General features: G+C 39.7%; 1 protein-coding gene and 1 pseudogene across 1 annotated transcript in view; one reads left to right on the forward strand and one right to left on the reverse strand.

Annotated features, from left to right (window-relative positions):
- LOC137278423 (serine/threonine-protein kinase ATR-like) overlaps window positions 1–2,714 on the forward strand; it is an 83,956-nt gene extending 81,242 nt beyond the window's left edge. Inside the window, exons 68-69 of the mRNA XM_067810739.1 lie at window positions 881–994; window positions 1,909–2,714. Of these exons, the coding sequence (XP_067666840.1) occupies window positions 881–994; window positions 1,909–1,968 (174 nt within the window). The 3' untranslated portion in view covers window positions 1,969–2,714. The remainder of the gene's footprint in view (window positions 1–880; window positions 995–1,908) is intronic.
- Window positions 2,715–9,972: 7,258 nt separating this feature from the next.
- On the reverse strand, window positions 9,973–17,184 carry LOC137279016 (acid-sensing ion channel 1-like; annotated as a pseudogene).
- Between the last annotated feature and the right edge of the window lie 647 nt (window positions 17,185–17,831).

Raw genomic sequence — 17,831 nt, forward strand, 5'->3', positions numbered from 1 at the left:
TTAGAAGTGGAAAGCATAAGAAAAGCCAGTTTTATGGATGTCAAATTCTTTATTGTGGACAACACAATGTATCAAGGGTATGCTTGCTCATTCATCACCTAATGAAGGAGCAAGCATATGCTCCAAACTGACGTTTTATCCTAGGTGTGTAGCAAATAGGATAGTTTGGTTACTATCTCATTGCCGTGGAGTAACATTTACACTTACAATGTACACGTGATATAAAGCTATTGGATTTCCAGTTCATGTTTATTCATAGGATTATATATAATAAAAGAGAATTAATGAAAATGAAACTAGTAGATGATAATCTTTGTACATTTGTAAAATGGAACCTTTCTATTTTCTGTGAATGAGTGCAGATGTTTTGGAATTATTAAAGAGGGTCGCTTGGAAACATTCCTAGTAGTAAACTAGTATTCACCAATCTCACAATCTTGTTGGGACTTAATTCTGGATATGATTTAATCAACAACATTATACTGGCTGGTAAAAGATTTATGTTTACTTCTGGCATTAACAATAAACGTCAACTGGTAGCAGAATTCATGAAGATACTACAGGATGTTGTAATAGTCGAAAGGCACACAACCAGGAAAAACAACAATAGGATTGACAGATTTTACACCAAAAAAGATGGCCAAATAGATTGTGTACTGAGAGAATTTATAGCAGAACACTGTCATGCGACATGCATCTCCTGTGTTGTACCATATTGTAATACCATTAATATTAATATTCACTCCTCCTACAATGTACACCTTCTGAAATGAAATAAAGAAAAAGTGAATGGTAGTGGGGTCCGAACTCTTATATGTAAGTATATTTCATGAAGAAACATGCGACATGCCTATGATGCAATACTTGAAATCTCTTCCAGGCCATGAGCCATGTCCAGAACATTGAACACCGTCTGAAGGGAATCCTGAAGACTAAGACCAAGCCGAGAGGACTGCCCCTTTCCATTGAGGGGCATGTCAACTACCTCATCAAGGTATGCTAGTTTAGTTTGATTTGGAATTACAGAGCAGGGTAGGCCCCATGTCCTCAGTGCTTGTATTATGAGGGGATTTAAAAAAATAGTGAGCCTCTCCAGGACATTGATAGAAATGCTGCTGTTTTTATGTTTTATTTTTCTACATAATGTCTGTCAACCTGAAGCAAATTGGTTTGCCTAATGATACCCATTTTGTTTTTGGCTTTTTATCTTGGTTCCCCCAAAACGCAAAATCTGCAATAAATGCATCACAAACTTTTGAGGTAGGTAGAAGTCCATTAAAATCCAACTTATACAGTCAAGTGCGCAAAAATGGTGTTTGAAACTACAGTTGCTTGTGAAGATCACTCTCACTCTCTCTCTCTCACTCTCTCTCTCTATCTCTCTCTCTCTCTCTCTCACTCTCACACTGACACACACACACATCATATTTACTGCTGGAGTTTTTTTTGTTTTTTTTAGACACTACACACCCCACCCCTTCCAGATGACTTCGTCATAAGGACATTACTGATTCTAATGTTTCCACAATTCATACATTATGGCAAGGGTTTAAGCTAAATACTGAAAAATCACGCAAGTGTGAGCTCCCAGTATGTTGTAAACAGTGCCAGCTTGAATATCTGGACACAGTGTTTGTGAAAGATCAAAGTGGGTGTGACCTTGAAAAACAGCCCGTCTAAATCTTCGGCAGTCCAAATCTTTGGCTGTTGATTATGATGGGAATACATTCAATACCATTCTGAACATATTTTATAGGATAGTATCCAAGGATGTATCTTCTGCAATTATTTTACAAATATTTGATGATTTTTGTCAGACATTTGGTGGTATGTTTTCTACATGTTACTTCTATTTAATACCAATTGATCCATATGTAGTATTACTGATATTAAACCTTTGTTTTCCAGGAATCAACAGATGAGAAGAACTTGAGTCAAATGTACATTGGTTGGGCAGCCTATCTCTAAGAAGTCACCGTGAAAACGTGGACGCTTGTCAAGAATGTCGCTCTGAAGAAGATACAGACTCGTGCCTGTTATACTGAACCACTTACATAACTTCCATAGACTTGAATGTTGTTTCAGTGTAGCCTAATAAACTTTCATGAAGTGAGTTAAGGATGGATCTTTGTAACATTTGACATGCCAATGTGACATCATCTCTGCTCTGTGCACATAATTTCAGTTCGGGTTTTCGATCCACTATTTGACTGTTTACATCACATTTATCAGCCTGTGTATGGCTCCAGAAAGCACATTCCCACAGGCTGCCATGCTAATGGAGTTCGTGGCACTGTACAGGTTGATTAACTTATTCTAATTTGATTAACAAGCAGTGGAAAATTAGACACAAGTTATGTGAATGTTGGTAAGATGATTTCTCAAAAAGGTGTAAAATTTGGCTAGGATTAAAATTAAATTCATGAAAATTATTTGTGCTGGACTAAATTAACCTGTAAGTTTTTGAAAACTACATCAAGTGTCCCAATATAACTGGCACGAGTCTGTACATGTGGGTAGTTGACATTACTAGCTCCTTCTCTTGTAGATGCTGATGAAGACCAGATTTATTTTGTAACAGTTTTTGCTATGTGTGTTCTTTCACACATCGTATACAAAAAGATGAATATCAGGCTTTCTATTTACTTATTTCTGTGTAAATGATTCATTTGTCATCTGTTTTTGAAAAGATTAAACACTTTGTGCTCATTCTTGAACATTCTTTTGTGTTGAGTTACATAACCGATGTGGCTGCAACCCTGTTAGTTATGTTGAAGTACATTTCATTTGTGATATTGTTTTCCAACAGTGATATTTTTCTCTACGAAAGGTAACATTAAAACAATTGGTATGAGAAAAGGTGTAAATATTACCAGAGATTTTATCACACTCATTACAAGTTAAACAGAAAACAACACAAAATACATGACTGCATTAAAATATATGAATTTTTCAAGAAATACATTAAATTTAATTATCAAATAGCATATGCACCATACACAATCAATTTACATTTTATTCAGTAGCTACATGTGGATACTTACTGATTTAGGTGAGTAGAGTGTTAATAACAAGTTCTTAGATTATATATTTTCTATTAAATATGAACATTCTTTGAAAAAGTTTCATGCCAATTTTGTTCAAAAATAGCTAATTTCTGCATCAGTTGTTGGCCAGAATACTAATTGGGCAAAACTAGTGTCAGCATCTCTGTTACTGATGTTTGATGACAGATGTCCTATTCAGACGTACAGTGATCATGTATCTGATGAATCCATCGCTTTCAGTAGGTGAGCTGATGTCAACGAACCCTTGCACTGCCACTGGCTTTAGTTTTATTCATGTAAATATTGTTAGTAGATCGTGGGAGAAACTGAAGTGTTAAGCAGATAAAAAAATCGGAATGATCTTAATTTTGCTTTTAAGTCTGTATTTTCACTGCTGTATTTGGACGTATTTCATCCATTAATTTTTGATATTATACCACAAAGGTATACCGAGACGATTATGTGACCACATGACAGCTGTTAATGGCTTGTTTTTTCCTCTTATGACAATCTCCAATTTTGTTCTAGAGTATTACTGGGATGTGGTAAGTGTTTAACAACATAATGATTGTAGACACTGGAGATCTAAAAAAGAGATCCCCTCACCAGATGAGGTTAACATTGCATTAGAAATTGCTTTTAAATTTACATTGCAATTTTTCCATTAGCTTCCTTACTTGCTATGTGCAAATGTATATATGCACGTTTTAAGACCGCGCTGAAGGCATGATCTGTTGTTTGGTTTGATGCTTTGTCATTGGTCAGTCAATGCAATGGCAGGGACTTGTGTAAAATAAATGCACATAACGTGACAGGAGTGTCAACTGGTTTAATATACAAGAAAATGCATCAACCAAACCGTGGTGTGTATTTAGCAATCAACGCCCTTGTTTGTTAAGGGATCTGTCAAGGTGGAACATGATTAACTGTAGATTACTTGCTAATTACTCACCAACTTCTAACATGCCAATCAAACAGATAATTACTTGTTCAAAGGATGCATAGATTGGGGAAATTACATGTTAACTGCTTGTTATGAGTTTGTAAAAACTCCCTCTAAACCGATATCCTCTAAACCAACATTTTTTCACTGAATCGAGCTATGTCAGTTTACAGGGAGTCCACTGTGTGTTATTCTGTATTGAGAAGCACATCACCGTATGAGGTACGGTATACCCAGTACCCAGGTATACCCAGGTTGAAACTAATGCATGGAAATCAGTCCTCAAAAAAACTTGAGTGTGAAGCCAACAAACAAAGCAGTATGTTCAGATGTGGTTAATAATTGTACTATACAACTGTTTACAAATTAATACCAACCAGTACATAGGTACTGCATCAATGGGAGTATAAGACACCAAAATGGTGGTAGCACCGCGTTTATTCCAATGCGACTCTTATGAGACTAAATCTAACGGTTTTTGAATCATCATTCCCATCATCTTCACTATGTCCCTAGATTGGAACCTGTACTTTTTCTCAGTGGAGCTTCTGTCACGTTAGTCATGGGTATAACCGGGGATAATCTACAACATAATCTATATATAGTCTCCCTGCTATAACCTGCATTGTCTTTCCATGCCTAGTATATTTTTATACTGCATGCAACAATCAGAGAAAATTTCTAACCTGTTTGCTAAGATTTTAGCACATCAAGATCGTTATAACTGTGCCTTTCCGGATTGGCGATAAGCTAATGCTCAGGTGTCCCACTCTAAGACACGTATGCATTAACTGAATGTATTTCAAAAGAAATAATATTTATCGCAAATTATTTACTCGCCAGATTGTTCTAGTTTGTTTTCTTTCCAAGATGGTAAATGAATCTCTTACTTCACGTGAATACACCCTGTGAACAAAGGGACCATTAAGACCATTGGTTGTGACAGTATGGGAAGACGTGTCTGGTTTCAGCTCGCTGCCTTCTACCCAGTTTGATGTTTTCTGGAATCTGAAACGTTGAATACAGCTGAAGCCTCCATGTCACCTATTGTATTGTATGGTCTCAGTAGATCAACTGAGGAAAAATGAAGTTATGAGAGTGGAAAGCATTTGTTGAGTAAATCCTTGAAAGAATATGCCCCAGTATATGATTTTTATGTTCTCATTCCTAATGAAGGATCATTAATGCTTAAATAACTTGCGTAGCGTATATGTCCTCCATGTCACGCCAGACCCTTCTGTTGAGACCCTAGCGACATCATGTATCCTGCCGATGTCCCAAACTCAACTTTCAACATCCAGGGACTATGACATATCCAAGTTCACCCAGACTTAAACTTAACATCACATCTCCCATACTCCCTAATAGAGAAGCACCCGGAGTAGGAAAACTGGCATGCCTCACTTGTCGACATGGATTATACGAGGGGATGTCAATAAGTTTTGAACCTTGAGCATTTTTCATACCCAGGTGTCACAGCCTATGGTACGACATTGAACCTTGGCGTGTAGCTGATGTGATATATAAGTTTTGGTATCCTACTCTCAGAAGTTATTGAACAGCTCACATTGACAGAAAGAGACCCCCTCACGGCAGTGAAAATGAATAAAATTGAGTATAGAGCAGTATTTAAGTTTTTAGTTCTTGAAGGAAACTCGGCGAAGAACATTGAAGAAAGGCTTTCAGCAGTACATGGGAAGTCTTCCCCTTCATCTGCTACCATCAAACGATTGGTCAATAAATGTAAGCATGGTAGAGAGTCTTGAAGATGACCCCCGTCCAGGTCGCCCAACAACAAGCACTAGTCAGGAAAACATTGACAGAGTGCATAGACTTGTGCTGGAAAATCGCCGAATCACACTCCACGAGTTAGAGGAGACCACAGGCATTTCACACGGATCCATCGAGACAATTCTTCATGAACATCTCGTCATGTCTAAGGTGTGCGCAAGAATGGGTGCCAAGAATGCTTACAGATGAAATGAAGCAAACAGGGGTCACCATAAGCAACTCCATGCTAACCAGATACAACAAGAATCCAGAAGATTTTCACTTTAGGCTAGTAACCTGTGATGAAACCTGGATCCACCACTATGATCCTGAGAGCAAAGAAGAATCCATGGAATGGAAACATGTCACGTCTCCCAGAACCAAAAAGTTCAAAGCCTCCAAATCAGTGCAGAAGGTAATGGCGACAGTCTTCTGGGATAGCAAAGGCGTCATCCACATAGATTACTTACCAAAAGGAAGAACAATGAATGGGGAATATCACACGCTAACTTGTTGAGGCAAGTGCGACAGTCAGTCAAGGAGAAGCGCCTTGGCAAGATCAGACATGGTATCTTTACATCAAGACAATGCTCCAGTACACAGCTCTCGCGTTGCAGCCACTGCTGTCCAGGAATGCGGGAACGAAATCTTGCCACATCCCCTCTACTCTCCAGACCTGGCACCAAGTAAAATTACCATCTGTTCGCAAATCTCAAGAAACAATTGCGTGGTCGTAGATATCAGGATGATAATGAGCTTATTGCTGCTACTGAGGCTTGGTTTGAGGACCAAAATGGCGCCTTCTACAGAGATGGCATCAGCGCCTGGCAGAAAAGATGGAACAAGTGTCTTGACTCACAAGGGGACTATGTTGAAAAATAAATGTGGTTCATACCAATATTTTGTGTTTTTCTATGCAAGGCTCAAAACCTATTGACATCCCCTCGTATGTGATTACATAAAAATGTTTTTTGACGGATTATTAATCGGCGGTTATAAGGGAAAACTCAGCAAATCAGTATCCTTTATAATCGAAACGTTGAAACGATGCCATTTGCTGTACATCCTGTACACTGTATACAGGACTATAAAAGTATTACCACAGAAATGTTTGGTATTGTAATTGTCAAGACTACGATCACTATCATTTAAGCAGAGAGAGCATTTCTTATACACCACAAAATCTATACATGTATCACTGCATAATCTGACTCCCATTACAGTTCAAATCTTCGTTAAATGTTTACTGAGTGAGGGACTGAGTTCAGTTTTACGCCGCAATCAGCGAAAATCGAATCTGGACCAGACAATCCAACATGAGCATCGATCTGCGCAAATGGGAACCGATGACATGTGTCAACCAAGTCAGCGAGTTGACCACCCGATCCCGTTATTCGCCTCTTACGACAAGCATAGTCGCCTTTTACGGCAAGCATGGGCTGCTGAAGGCATATTCGACCCCGGACCTTCACCCCCTTAAACGAGTTTCCGTCCATATTTGAAATGACAATGCTGTACACACGTATTTCAGTGCTTGTGCAATCTTTAAAAATAAAGATGAAACATAAATCAATGAAAAATACTGCATGAGATCAGTGAATCAGACTGCATGACGTCTTTGACAACAAGTGCTTTCCATAGATTCACACTTTGCCTTGACCTAAGTTCGTTCACGTAAACTAGAGACTCTTTAGTATGGAAATGGAATGAAACTAAAAGACTGCATTACAAAGGTGGTCATTCTAGCGAGTAGGGTGAATAGTTTGGCCTTAAAGGGGAGACGCGGAGTTATTAAATGTGCGCGATTAAAGAACTGGGAGTCGGATTGTCGAAGAGATTCACCGAGAGACTAAGCAAGGAAATTATACAAACAACAGAATGATATTAAGATAAAAAGACAAAAGAAATACAACAGCCGTTTAATACAGATGAATACTTGGTAACAACGGCATAAACATATCCTGTTTGTGGTGAAGAGTTCGATGACGTTCTTGTGTCGAAAATGTAAATAATGAGAGCAATACACACAGGTTCTTCTGGACATGAAAATATAGACGAAAATATCCATCTTCTGGATATTGTTAGCGTGGCTACAGTTGCTTCCAAAATCACACTGTTCTCTCAGCCATGTTAAGACTGGATTGTATTTTGAAACCAATTCAAGGCAAACAAAAACTTTCTGTCAGAAACGTTGTTCAACTACAAGGTGCAATATGTGAGACACGGAGGCCTATGCTGTGTTCAACGTTTCTGACTCCAGAAAACATCAGAGTAGAAGGTCGTTCTCCGCCTCCATTACCCCCGTCAGCTTCCGGTTGAACGGAGTGACGAAACAAGAATAAGAAGAAATTAAAAAGAAATGCCATATTGCGTAATTTTCTCATGAACCTTTTGGAGTTGATTTGTCGGATCTGTCGTCGCTATTCTTGTAACATTTATTCTGCATAAAAACACTTCTGGAGTAATGGGCGAATGGAGGAGGGGAGGCAACTGTACGTACAGTGTTCCCAGAAATTATTGAGAAAATCTTTGTTTTTTTCCTAATGATGCTAAGATTGGAAAAAGGGCTTTCACTGTGCACTAAGCATACTAAATAAGGGAGACAACTCTTGAAGGCGTAGAAGGCAACTCATTACGTCAAGAGTTATCTCCCTTGTCTGAGCAGACGGCTTCCTGTGTTGACATGGCAGAATTTACAGCAAGAGAGAAAAGAAAGCTCATTCTAGATCATTTTGAAAGGGGTGAGGCTGATGCTAAAGTGTTAGCTTGTAGACATGGTATTCCTCTGTCTACAGTATACAGAACTTTGAAGAATATTCAAACAGGAACCGGGATAGAGCACAAAGCAGGGGCAGGCCGGCCTAGGAAATTCAGTGTTGTGGATCGCCGAAGACTTGGGCAGATTGTGAGTAGGGGCAAATTGAAAAGTGTTGAGAACATCAGAAGTGAAATGATTAGCAGAGGAAGTCCTCAGGTATGCAATGAAACAGTTAGGCAGGAATTACAGAGACTTAATTGGGTGAAAAAACGTGGAATTCCCTCGCCGTTGATGAAAGATGCACAAAAGGACAAAAAGTTTAAACTGGTGTCGGGCTCATGAAAATCAAGATTGGGATAATGTTTTCTTTTCGGATGAAAGTTCTGTTTGGCTTTTCCCTAATTGTGTGAACATTTGGACCAAAGATACTGTCAAACCTATCTACCAGCGACCAAAACATAGCCCGAAGTTTCACATGTGGGGTGGCATATCGGCTCGCGGAGTGACGCCATTGTGTGTTTTCACGGGAAACTTGACAAAAGAAAGATACGTTGACATTCTAAATGGTCACCTTCTTCCGACAGCACAAACATTGTATGAAGATGATTGGATTTTCCAGCATGATAATGACCCAAAACACACTGCGCGCTACACAAAACAGTGGTTGTCGGGCGAAAATGTTCAAGTTTTAGACTGGCCCAGTTACTGCCCAGACCTAAACCCAATTGAGAATGTGTGGGGAGTCATGAAGGACAATAAACCAAAAGGGACAGAAATATTGAAGATATGAAGGCCGAGGTGGTCCAATATTGGGATACCCTGTCACACGATTACCTGCAAACTTTGATGGGTAGTGTGCCTAGGCGTATTCAGGCATGCATTGCTGAGCGAGGAGGTCTAACAAAGTACTAAAACAAGACTGAGACTGTAAAAGGATGATGTTTTAACATGTTTATGTAAGTAAAACGCCAGAAGATAATAAACGTAATGAGTTACATGACGCAACATGATTCTCAATAATTTCTGGGAATACTATATTCCACATGGAATAATAGCCTCCTATTCCTTCACTCCGTTGAATCGACAGCTTGAAGGGGGAATGGAGGCGAAGAACGGTCCGATATTTACTGTTGGATTTACAATATCACTGATGGTAATTCAGTCACATTTAATCAAATTATAAAATGTAGTTGGAGCTGTCTCCTGGATCAGTGTTATGAACTTTGTTCATTTCAAACACCACAGAGAAGACAGCGATACATAAGAAGTTAAACACTTCTCTTCTAGCACTGTAAGCAATCTGGCACCAAGAAGCAGGCCCTAAAGCTCCACCGATGTCACAAAATAGGTCCAGCATCGACCTATAGCCCAGCTGTTTCTCAATGTGTTCGTAGGTCATAGAGCTCATATACATCTCCAGAATGACGAAATTCGTCCTCCAGTACGCTTCAGTTTTACCCTTGCCCTTGGTTATCTCCTCTGTCAATCTTATGAACTTTGTTTTTTTCAAACACCATCGAGAAGACAGTGATAACTAAGAAGTCAAATACTTCTAACACAGTCAGCAGACTGGCACCAAGCAATAGCCCCAGCGCTCCACCGATGTCACAAAACAGGTCCAGGATCTCATATTCCAGCTGCTTTTCAGTGAGTTCGTAGGTCATAGAGCTCATGTACATCTCCAGAATGACGTGATTCCTCCTCCAGTACTCTTCAGTCTTACCCTTGGCCTTGGTGTACGCCGTTATGTAGTTCCTGGTACACGCTGGAGTGTTGGGTGGTGAACCTGGTGTAGCTGCATTCTTCCGGACACCCAGCTTCACAGCCAGTGTGTGCAGATATTTAGCTTTAGCTGGGATATAACATTCATGGAACTGTTCTACGTTGCAAATTGCAACATCGTCACTTGGATTTGTATAGTCCTTGCAGTTGCACATGGTGATGATGAAATCCATCTCACACTCCATTTTGCAGGCATCCCGGGAATAATTTCTCGTGATGTACTTCAAAAGCCTGTCTCCACAGCCGCCTACACCATCATTTGCTGTCACCTGCTGCCATAGTGCAGAAAGAACATTATCAGTTTAGGAAACTTTATCTTCTTAACTGTGGTTTTAGGTTCTTATAGCTGTTAACTGCGAGAAACGTGGTGTATAATGTTTATTTCGAAATCGCCATTCGATGTCCTCACAAGTACAAGCATAAGTCTGACATCACTGGAGCCATCACACTTTACATTTATTGTCAGTCTACGCGTATAGTACGCTAGATCGGCGATAGTGGTATAGTCCTTGTCATTAAGGGTGTCTGCTGACGTGTGTTTAAATAAACTCAACAAAAATAAAAACTTTACACTCGTTTCAAAGTCAATAATTTGAACATTTTGGAAAATGGGTTTGAAATAACGATTGTACTCAATTCTCGTGTCATTAAAAATGCTATAGCATACAGATCACGTTTATCATAGAATCGGTTCCACCGGAAATGCGACTACGATGTCCATGATCAAAAACTGTGAGTCACAACTTAATGAAATCATGTCAATATCGGGTGTGTTCTCCATGGACATTCACAACTGCGATACGTCTCCTCATGGATTGGATGATGCGTCTGAACACAGCTAGGGGAATGCGCCGCCATATTTCTACCAACATGGCACCCCAAACCATAACGCTACCGCCCACAAATCGATCCACTTCCTGTACGCAACACTGGGCATTGCGTTCTCCTCGTCTTCTCCCAACTCTAACCCTTCCATCAGCAAAGGTTAATGTGAACCTTGATTCATCACTAAACACAACACTATTCCAATCTCGCTGGGTCCATCTCAGGTGCCGTCGTGCCTAGAGAAGACGTTGGCGTCGATGGAAACGGGTTAGAATTGGTCCACGATATGGTTGCCGTGCATGAAGACGAGCAGAGCGCAGGCGATTTCGAATAGTTTGGCAGTCACTCGACCTCCCAACAATACATTCCCAGTGGATGTGGCAGTGACAAACCGATTAAGCAAATGCGTGTGACGTCACACGTGGTCGACCAGGACGGGGGCGGTCAGCCATGGTGCCAATTTGATGGACACGTGTCTGGAGATTATGGATGGTCTGTCATCCCATAACCCTCGCAGCATCAGTGACGGACGTTCCCGTATTCAGCCTGCCAATGGCACGTTCACGCTGACTGTTTGACAGTCGTGGCAGTAACGAATAATTAACCATAAAACCACGTGTTTCACTCTATTCTGCTACCGTGAGATCAAATGCACGTGTATCAATAGGTCACGTGACTTGTGGCACGTGGAAACGTGATTTTAGCGTGCATTGCTGTCGCACGTGCCACGTAGGCCAGAACAGTAGAATGAATGTGCCACGTAATGCCCTTGACAATGCATTTAACCATAATGACAACAAGAACTCTTTCAAGAAAGGTTTCAAAACACTATTTGAAGAATAGAGAGTGTCAAGTTTTTATTTTTCCTGTGTACATTTTTGTCGTCCCTTAATTCTCAAAGGTCTTTCCAAGTGTAGTTCAATATTTGTGATTGTCATGAACTCCTAACTATACGGACATTTATATGACTGAATGAATAAATTTGTTTATTTCCTACAGAGGTTACTCCCAATGACAATATCTCCGATGTCACTCAGAGCAAATACACTGCGCTACTAAGTATATATATATATATGTATGTGTGTGTGTGTGTGCGTTCGTTCGTGCGTGCGTCCAAAATACTCTGACTCAAAATTCCAGATGGTATTTGATCAAATCTAATCTAATCACTTTGTATAGCGTTGGAAGGTTCCAGGTGTACTGTTCACTGTCCCTTTGACAAATTTACAGTATGTACACAATATAATATGCACGATGCCACATGGTTAATTTTGAAGAGATGAGTTTTTACGTTAGTCCGAAATGTTGATGGCGTTTCTTACCGCCTCTACTGATTACAATGGAAATAAACATACCGATTTCAGCATAGAGAAAGAATAATATACGTGCGCCCGTTTTACTGTTTCATTGAATTAGGTTTGAAATTATGGATTTGGGTAATTAACTGAGCATTTCACCTACCTTCACTCCTATGTCTACAAAGTGCTGGAATCCGGGAGCTACTGCCATTCCCATCTCCGACATGATTGGGATCACCTCCGGAGCGTGAACAGCCACCTTAAGATCATAACAAACGGAACTATTCGCTAGAAAAATACTTTCATCAGCAAATGAGTGATCATGCAGGAGAAGATCAAATGTGACGAATTTACAGTCACAGTAAAAGTCAACAGTTTCCCTGCTTTCATGTCGCATGCTCACTGATTATGGTGCTATCTGCCTCTGCGAATCAGATCAGAATCATGTAAGAAGATTCACAGCATATTTCCTTATAACGAGCAGCATCCAGGGTGTTTGATAGCTTCGTCGTTGCGTGTGCCCTAATAGCAGGAAGGTGTTATTGTAATTGTGTAAGGGGATGATGCCCTTGTTGGATGGAAATGCATTCCATTATATTGGTTTATATGGTCATTTGCACAATCATCTAAATTCAAGAAATTTGTTATGGAGACTAACCATAAAGCCTGTTCCAAGGTATCCCTCAGAACTCCGTGTATATTCCTCTTCCTGGACATTTAGCAAGAGGCGCAGACCATGGGCACGTCCAGAATTACGTGCAAGCAGGGAACCATTGACTGCATCAGATAGCAGTCAATGCCATTTTGTCAAAGTAAACATTGTTTCAGTTGAAGGCATCAAGAGGTATTTTACTCATTTTCTTGACTAGTTTAACCTAAAACAAATCTTACTTCTCCAAACTGGAAAGACATATTTGTTCAGTACCGATATTTTACAGAGGATGCAAAGCCTTTAGAATTTCCATTCCAGTTTCTACATCACAAAGATTTGTTTGATCGACATTTCTTTAGTCGGTGGGTCAATGATGACGCATACAACTTTATGGATTACAACGTTTTGTTTACGGTGTTTTATTTACACCGTTTCTGTAGTGATTCCGCGTTATTGAGCTTGTTAACTGTGCAAGAAACCGAAACACAGCTCTGTACAGTAAGCAAGGGCCTGTTGTCCATAGAGTCGTATGCTTCATTGTTGTCTCACCAGCTTATAGTTTTCCCCAAAACTAGTCAGGATTTATTTTCACTTTTCGATAAAAGCCTGATAATTTATATGGGGGTGGTCAGGGGGTTTCAAGCCCTTTGAACTCCCTTCTTTCAAAATTCCTGTATCCGACCATGCTCCATGACCATAGAACTTACCGTTATAGGTGAAACATTTCCCCATATCAGTTTCCAGGCAGACAAAGTTGTCTTGTCCACATGGCGCTGACTCCCAATCACACTGAAAGAATGATTAATAATTAAGTGACCACGACAACCACTGTAAAAATAGTTGTAAATCAAGTTAAAAGAATATGTATACGTTGTCGCAACAAGTAGTAAATGGCGAGGCATCGTTCGGACCTATCACTTAAGCAGCCTTTACACTTCTTGATTTGACGTATTTAGATACTTCGTTGCTGACACAGTACTAATATCTGTTTTCATCTTTCAGCAATCAACTCCACCGTAATCCTTTCCCGTTACTCTGAAGCCAGTGACAAGATGGGCTCACCTGGCAAGCAGATAGTCGCTAATAGTTATATTGTTACTCTAAAGCCAGTGACAAGATGGGCTCACCTGGCAAGCAGATAGTCGCTAATAGTTATATTGTTACTCTGAAGCCAGTGACAAGATGGGCTCACCTGGCAAGCAGATAGTCGCTAATAGTTATATTGTTACTCTGAAGCCAGTGACAAGATGGGCTCACCTGGCAAGCAGATAGTCGCTAATAGTTATATTGTTACTCTGAAGCCAGTGACAAGATGGGCTCACCTGGCAAGCAGATAGTCGCTAATAGTTATATTGTTACCCTGAAGCCAGTGACAAGATGGGCTCACCTGGCAAGCAGATAGTCGCTAATAGTTATATTGTTACTCTAAAGCCAGTGACAAGATGGGCTCACCTGGCAAGCAGATAGTCGCTAATAGTTATATTGTTACTCTGAAGCCAGTGACAAGATGGGCTCACCTGGCAAGCAGATAGTCGCTAATAGTTATATTGTTACTCTGAAGCCAGTGACAAGATGGGCTCACCTGGCAAGCAGATAGTCGCTAATAGTTATATTGTTACTCTGAAGCCAGTGACAAGATGGGCTCACCTGGCAAGCAGATAGTCGCTAATAGTTATATTGTTACTCTGAAGCCAGTGACAAGATGGGCTCACCTGGCAAGCAGATAGTCGCTAATAGTTATATTGTTACTCTGAAGCCAGTGACAAGATGGGCTCACCTGGCAAGCAGATAGTCGCTAATAGTTATATTGTTACTCTGAAGCCAGTGACAAGATGGGCTCACCTGGCAAGCAGATAGTCGCTAATAGTTATATTGTTACTCTGAAGCCAGTGACTGGATGAGCTCACCTGGCAGCCAGATACATATTTAATATATTTACATCCTTTTCAAAAAGGGTCTTGTCAACTTAGTTCTCGTTACTCTTCCCAAATTATCACACTTTTAAATTAGGCGTGCCCTTTGTGGCAAATGGTTTGGAACTGTGCAACAACATGTCTCAAATTTTGATGTCAATGAATGATATATTGATAGAAATTAGACATAGAGAGTGTTTGTCTTTGATTTGACATGGGTACGTTTGGACGTTTCGTCATCAATATAGTGACAATTTGGCAAAAGTATATCTCCTTTAGTTATAGCGTGCCTTGAGTTCTTCCTTCAAATATACTGAGTCAAAAAAGAAACTTCAAAATATGTAATTTTGAAAAATAATGAATAATTTTTCTCTGATGATACATCTATGTATCCGAAATGGGGTCCCTATCGTTCGACTCTAGAATATCGTTAGCAAAACCCAATGGAACCCATCCATTCGTTATGCAAATGACGTCAGTGCCAAATGAGGTTTTGCACGTGCAGTCGATAACGTCATCTTCGCATCGAAGTTTTCTTCATTTGCACGTGTTTGCATTGGCCTCAAGAATTGAAAACACACTTTTGAACCACAGTTCTAATGGTACTTTAAATGACACGATTGTGAAATGTGCAACGTGAACGTGCCGTTGGGATGTTGCAAGTGGGAAGATCAGTTATTAACGTCGTAAGAGCAATGGGATGCAGCCATCGTACTGTGTATGACTTGTGAGGTCGTCTAAAACAAACTGGAACCACAAACTGGTCGGGTCGTCTGCACATGTGACGTCACGAGCAGATGATAAGTCAAAGTTTCATTGCGGAGGAAGTGGCTTGGTGTGGGGTGCTTTCTGTGCTTTCTGTGAACAACCGTTCCCGACTTCTTGTCATTCGTGGAAACTCCACAACTGATGCTCACCGCTGAACTCGTTCCTTTCATGGCGGCTCATGGCCCAGGACAAACTTTTGCTGCCACTTTTGTAGCATAAATATTCTTGAAGTAACGAGAAAATATTCGAAATTTCAAGTTTTTGACTGGAACTTGAAGCAGCGAGGAAATATAATTGAATAAAATAATTGAAGCAATGAGAAAATATTCGAAGTAACAAGAAAATCATTGAAATAACGAGAATATATAACGAGAATATACTCGAAGCAACGAGTAAATAATCGTTGGAACGAGAATTGTGACGGGAAAATGTTTTATGCTACGAAAGTGGCAGCATTAGGCTTTCGTAAATACTAGGACTATTTTACCTTAGAATTTGGTATTTTGATTATTTTGAGAAAAGCATTATGATTGAAGTGTTCGTGTCATACAGACATTTTGTTCAAATGATATATACACTATATATTTATATTACTAAGTAATATATGTAGAAGTTTAATCAAGTAATCGTAGTAAGAAAGATACAAAAATGGTTAGTATTCATCCTGTATCACATCTTTACGCGATTTATATGTAATCTTTATATTCAGTAATTCATCAGTGGTTGTTGTAACTAGATTTTGTTGATCCTAATATTCGTCAAAATGAAGCGATCATACAACGCTTGTATTTTAGGCAGTCAAGGCCGTCAAAGTATACAATATGTAAGATCACAGACAGGCATGTAAGGGTAATTCAAGCTGAAAGGGTAATAATGAAAAATAATAAAATATACATTTCAGGACGCAGTTCAGCTTGTGTGGATTGCCCCAAACAAAGTTCTCCAAAGATATTCGAATAGGATTTCGTTGCACAATCATCCCTACGCACTTACCTTAATGATACTGTTTTCCACCATATGTCCAAATGTGGTATTTACTATATATTTCCCGTTCATATAAAAGTTTGAGATTCCAAACTGACTTAAAGTAACATTTGTATGTTCATCAAAATCAGTATATGGAAACGCCACTTGCATTGCATTGCTTGCTCCATAATTCCCAAGCAATGAACTCCTTATGGGATTGTTGTTACATATTGTTATGGTCGGAAACAAAAGATTGTTGACAAGGATTTGATCCACTCTCACGTTGACAGGGACAGACAGATATAGAGATATCTGCTTGTAAATGTTGAAAGTGGTGAAACAAAGTCCACCACAAAAGATAAAGAACCAGACTACCCTTCTGGAGATATTTGAATTGGCGTCACATATTTGAGATAATCCCTGTACAGTCACCACCTCGTGTAAAGGTTTGTTGCTTCTCATTGCCAACGTGTAGGTGCGCTAAGCAAGATGTATTCGAGATTTCCAGCTCGGCACAATTTCAGCAACAGATGAACGTTTGGGTTATTTCATGTCGCTCGCTGTGGAATCTGTGCTGACTGTTCTACCTTGTGATATATGAATGTGCGTCACTACATATGGCTTGTGTTGTGGACTTTCTTCAAGAAATAACAGATTTATGTTGACTTCGCTGATTGTTTGATGGATGATATAATCGGGTTTTTTTATTCCACACATTAGTAGTTGCTGTGTGAAGTCTTTGCTAGCAACTCAGAGAAAGTCGATCAACCAACAAAGAAGGTATCATTACATAGTACATGTAGTAGTATTGTGTTGTGAAGTTTATTCCAAACATAACAGATTCATGTAGTTGCTTGACATCATCGGGCTTTTTATTCCATTAGCAGTTGATCTGTAATGACTTTGCTAACAGCTTGTTGTCTTTTCGCAGAAATCCATAAAACATCACCTGAGGGAGAGCACTGACACTGGGACGGAGTTCTGATATGGGATTGAGATTAAGGGACTGATGCAAGAACTCATTTAGTACACATTACATGATGGTTATTGTATGGTATGGTTGTTGTAAAGAGCATATTTACCATCATTGATCCCAGCGAACAGGTATT

The sequence above is a fragment of the Haliotis asinina genome, chromosome 3 (assembly GCF_037392515.1).
Source record: "Haliotis asinina isolate JCU_RB_2024 chromosome 3, JCU_Hal_asi_v2, whole genome shotgun sequence".
Classification (NCBI taxonomy): Eukaryota; Metazoa; Mollusca; class Gastropoda; order Lepetellida; family Haliotidae; genus Haliotis; species Haliotis asinina.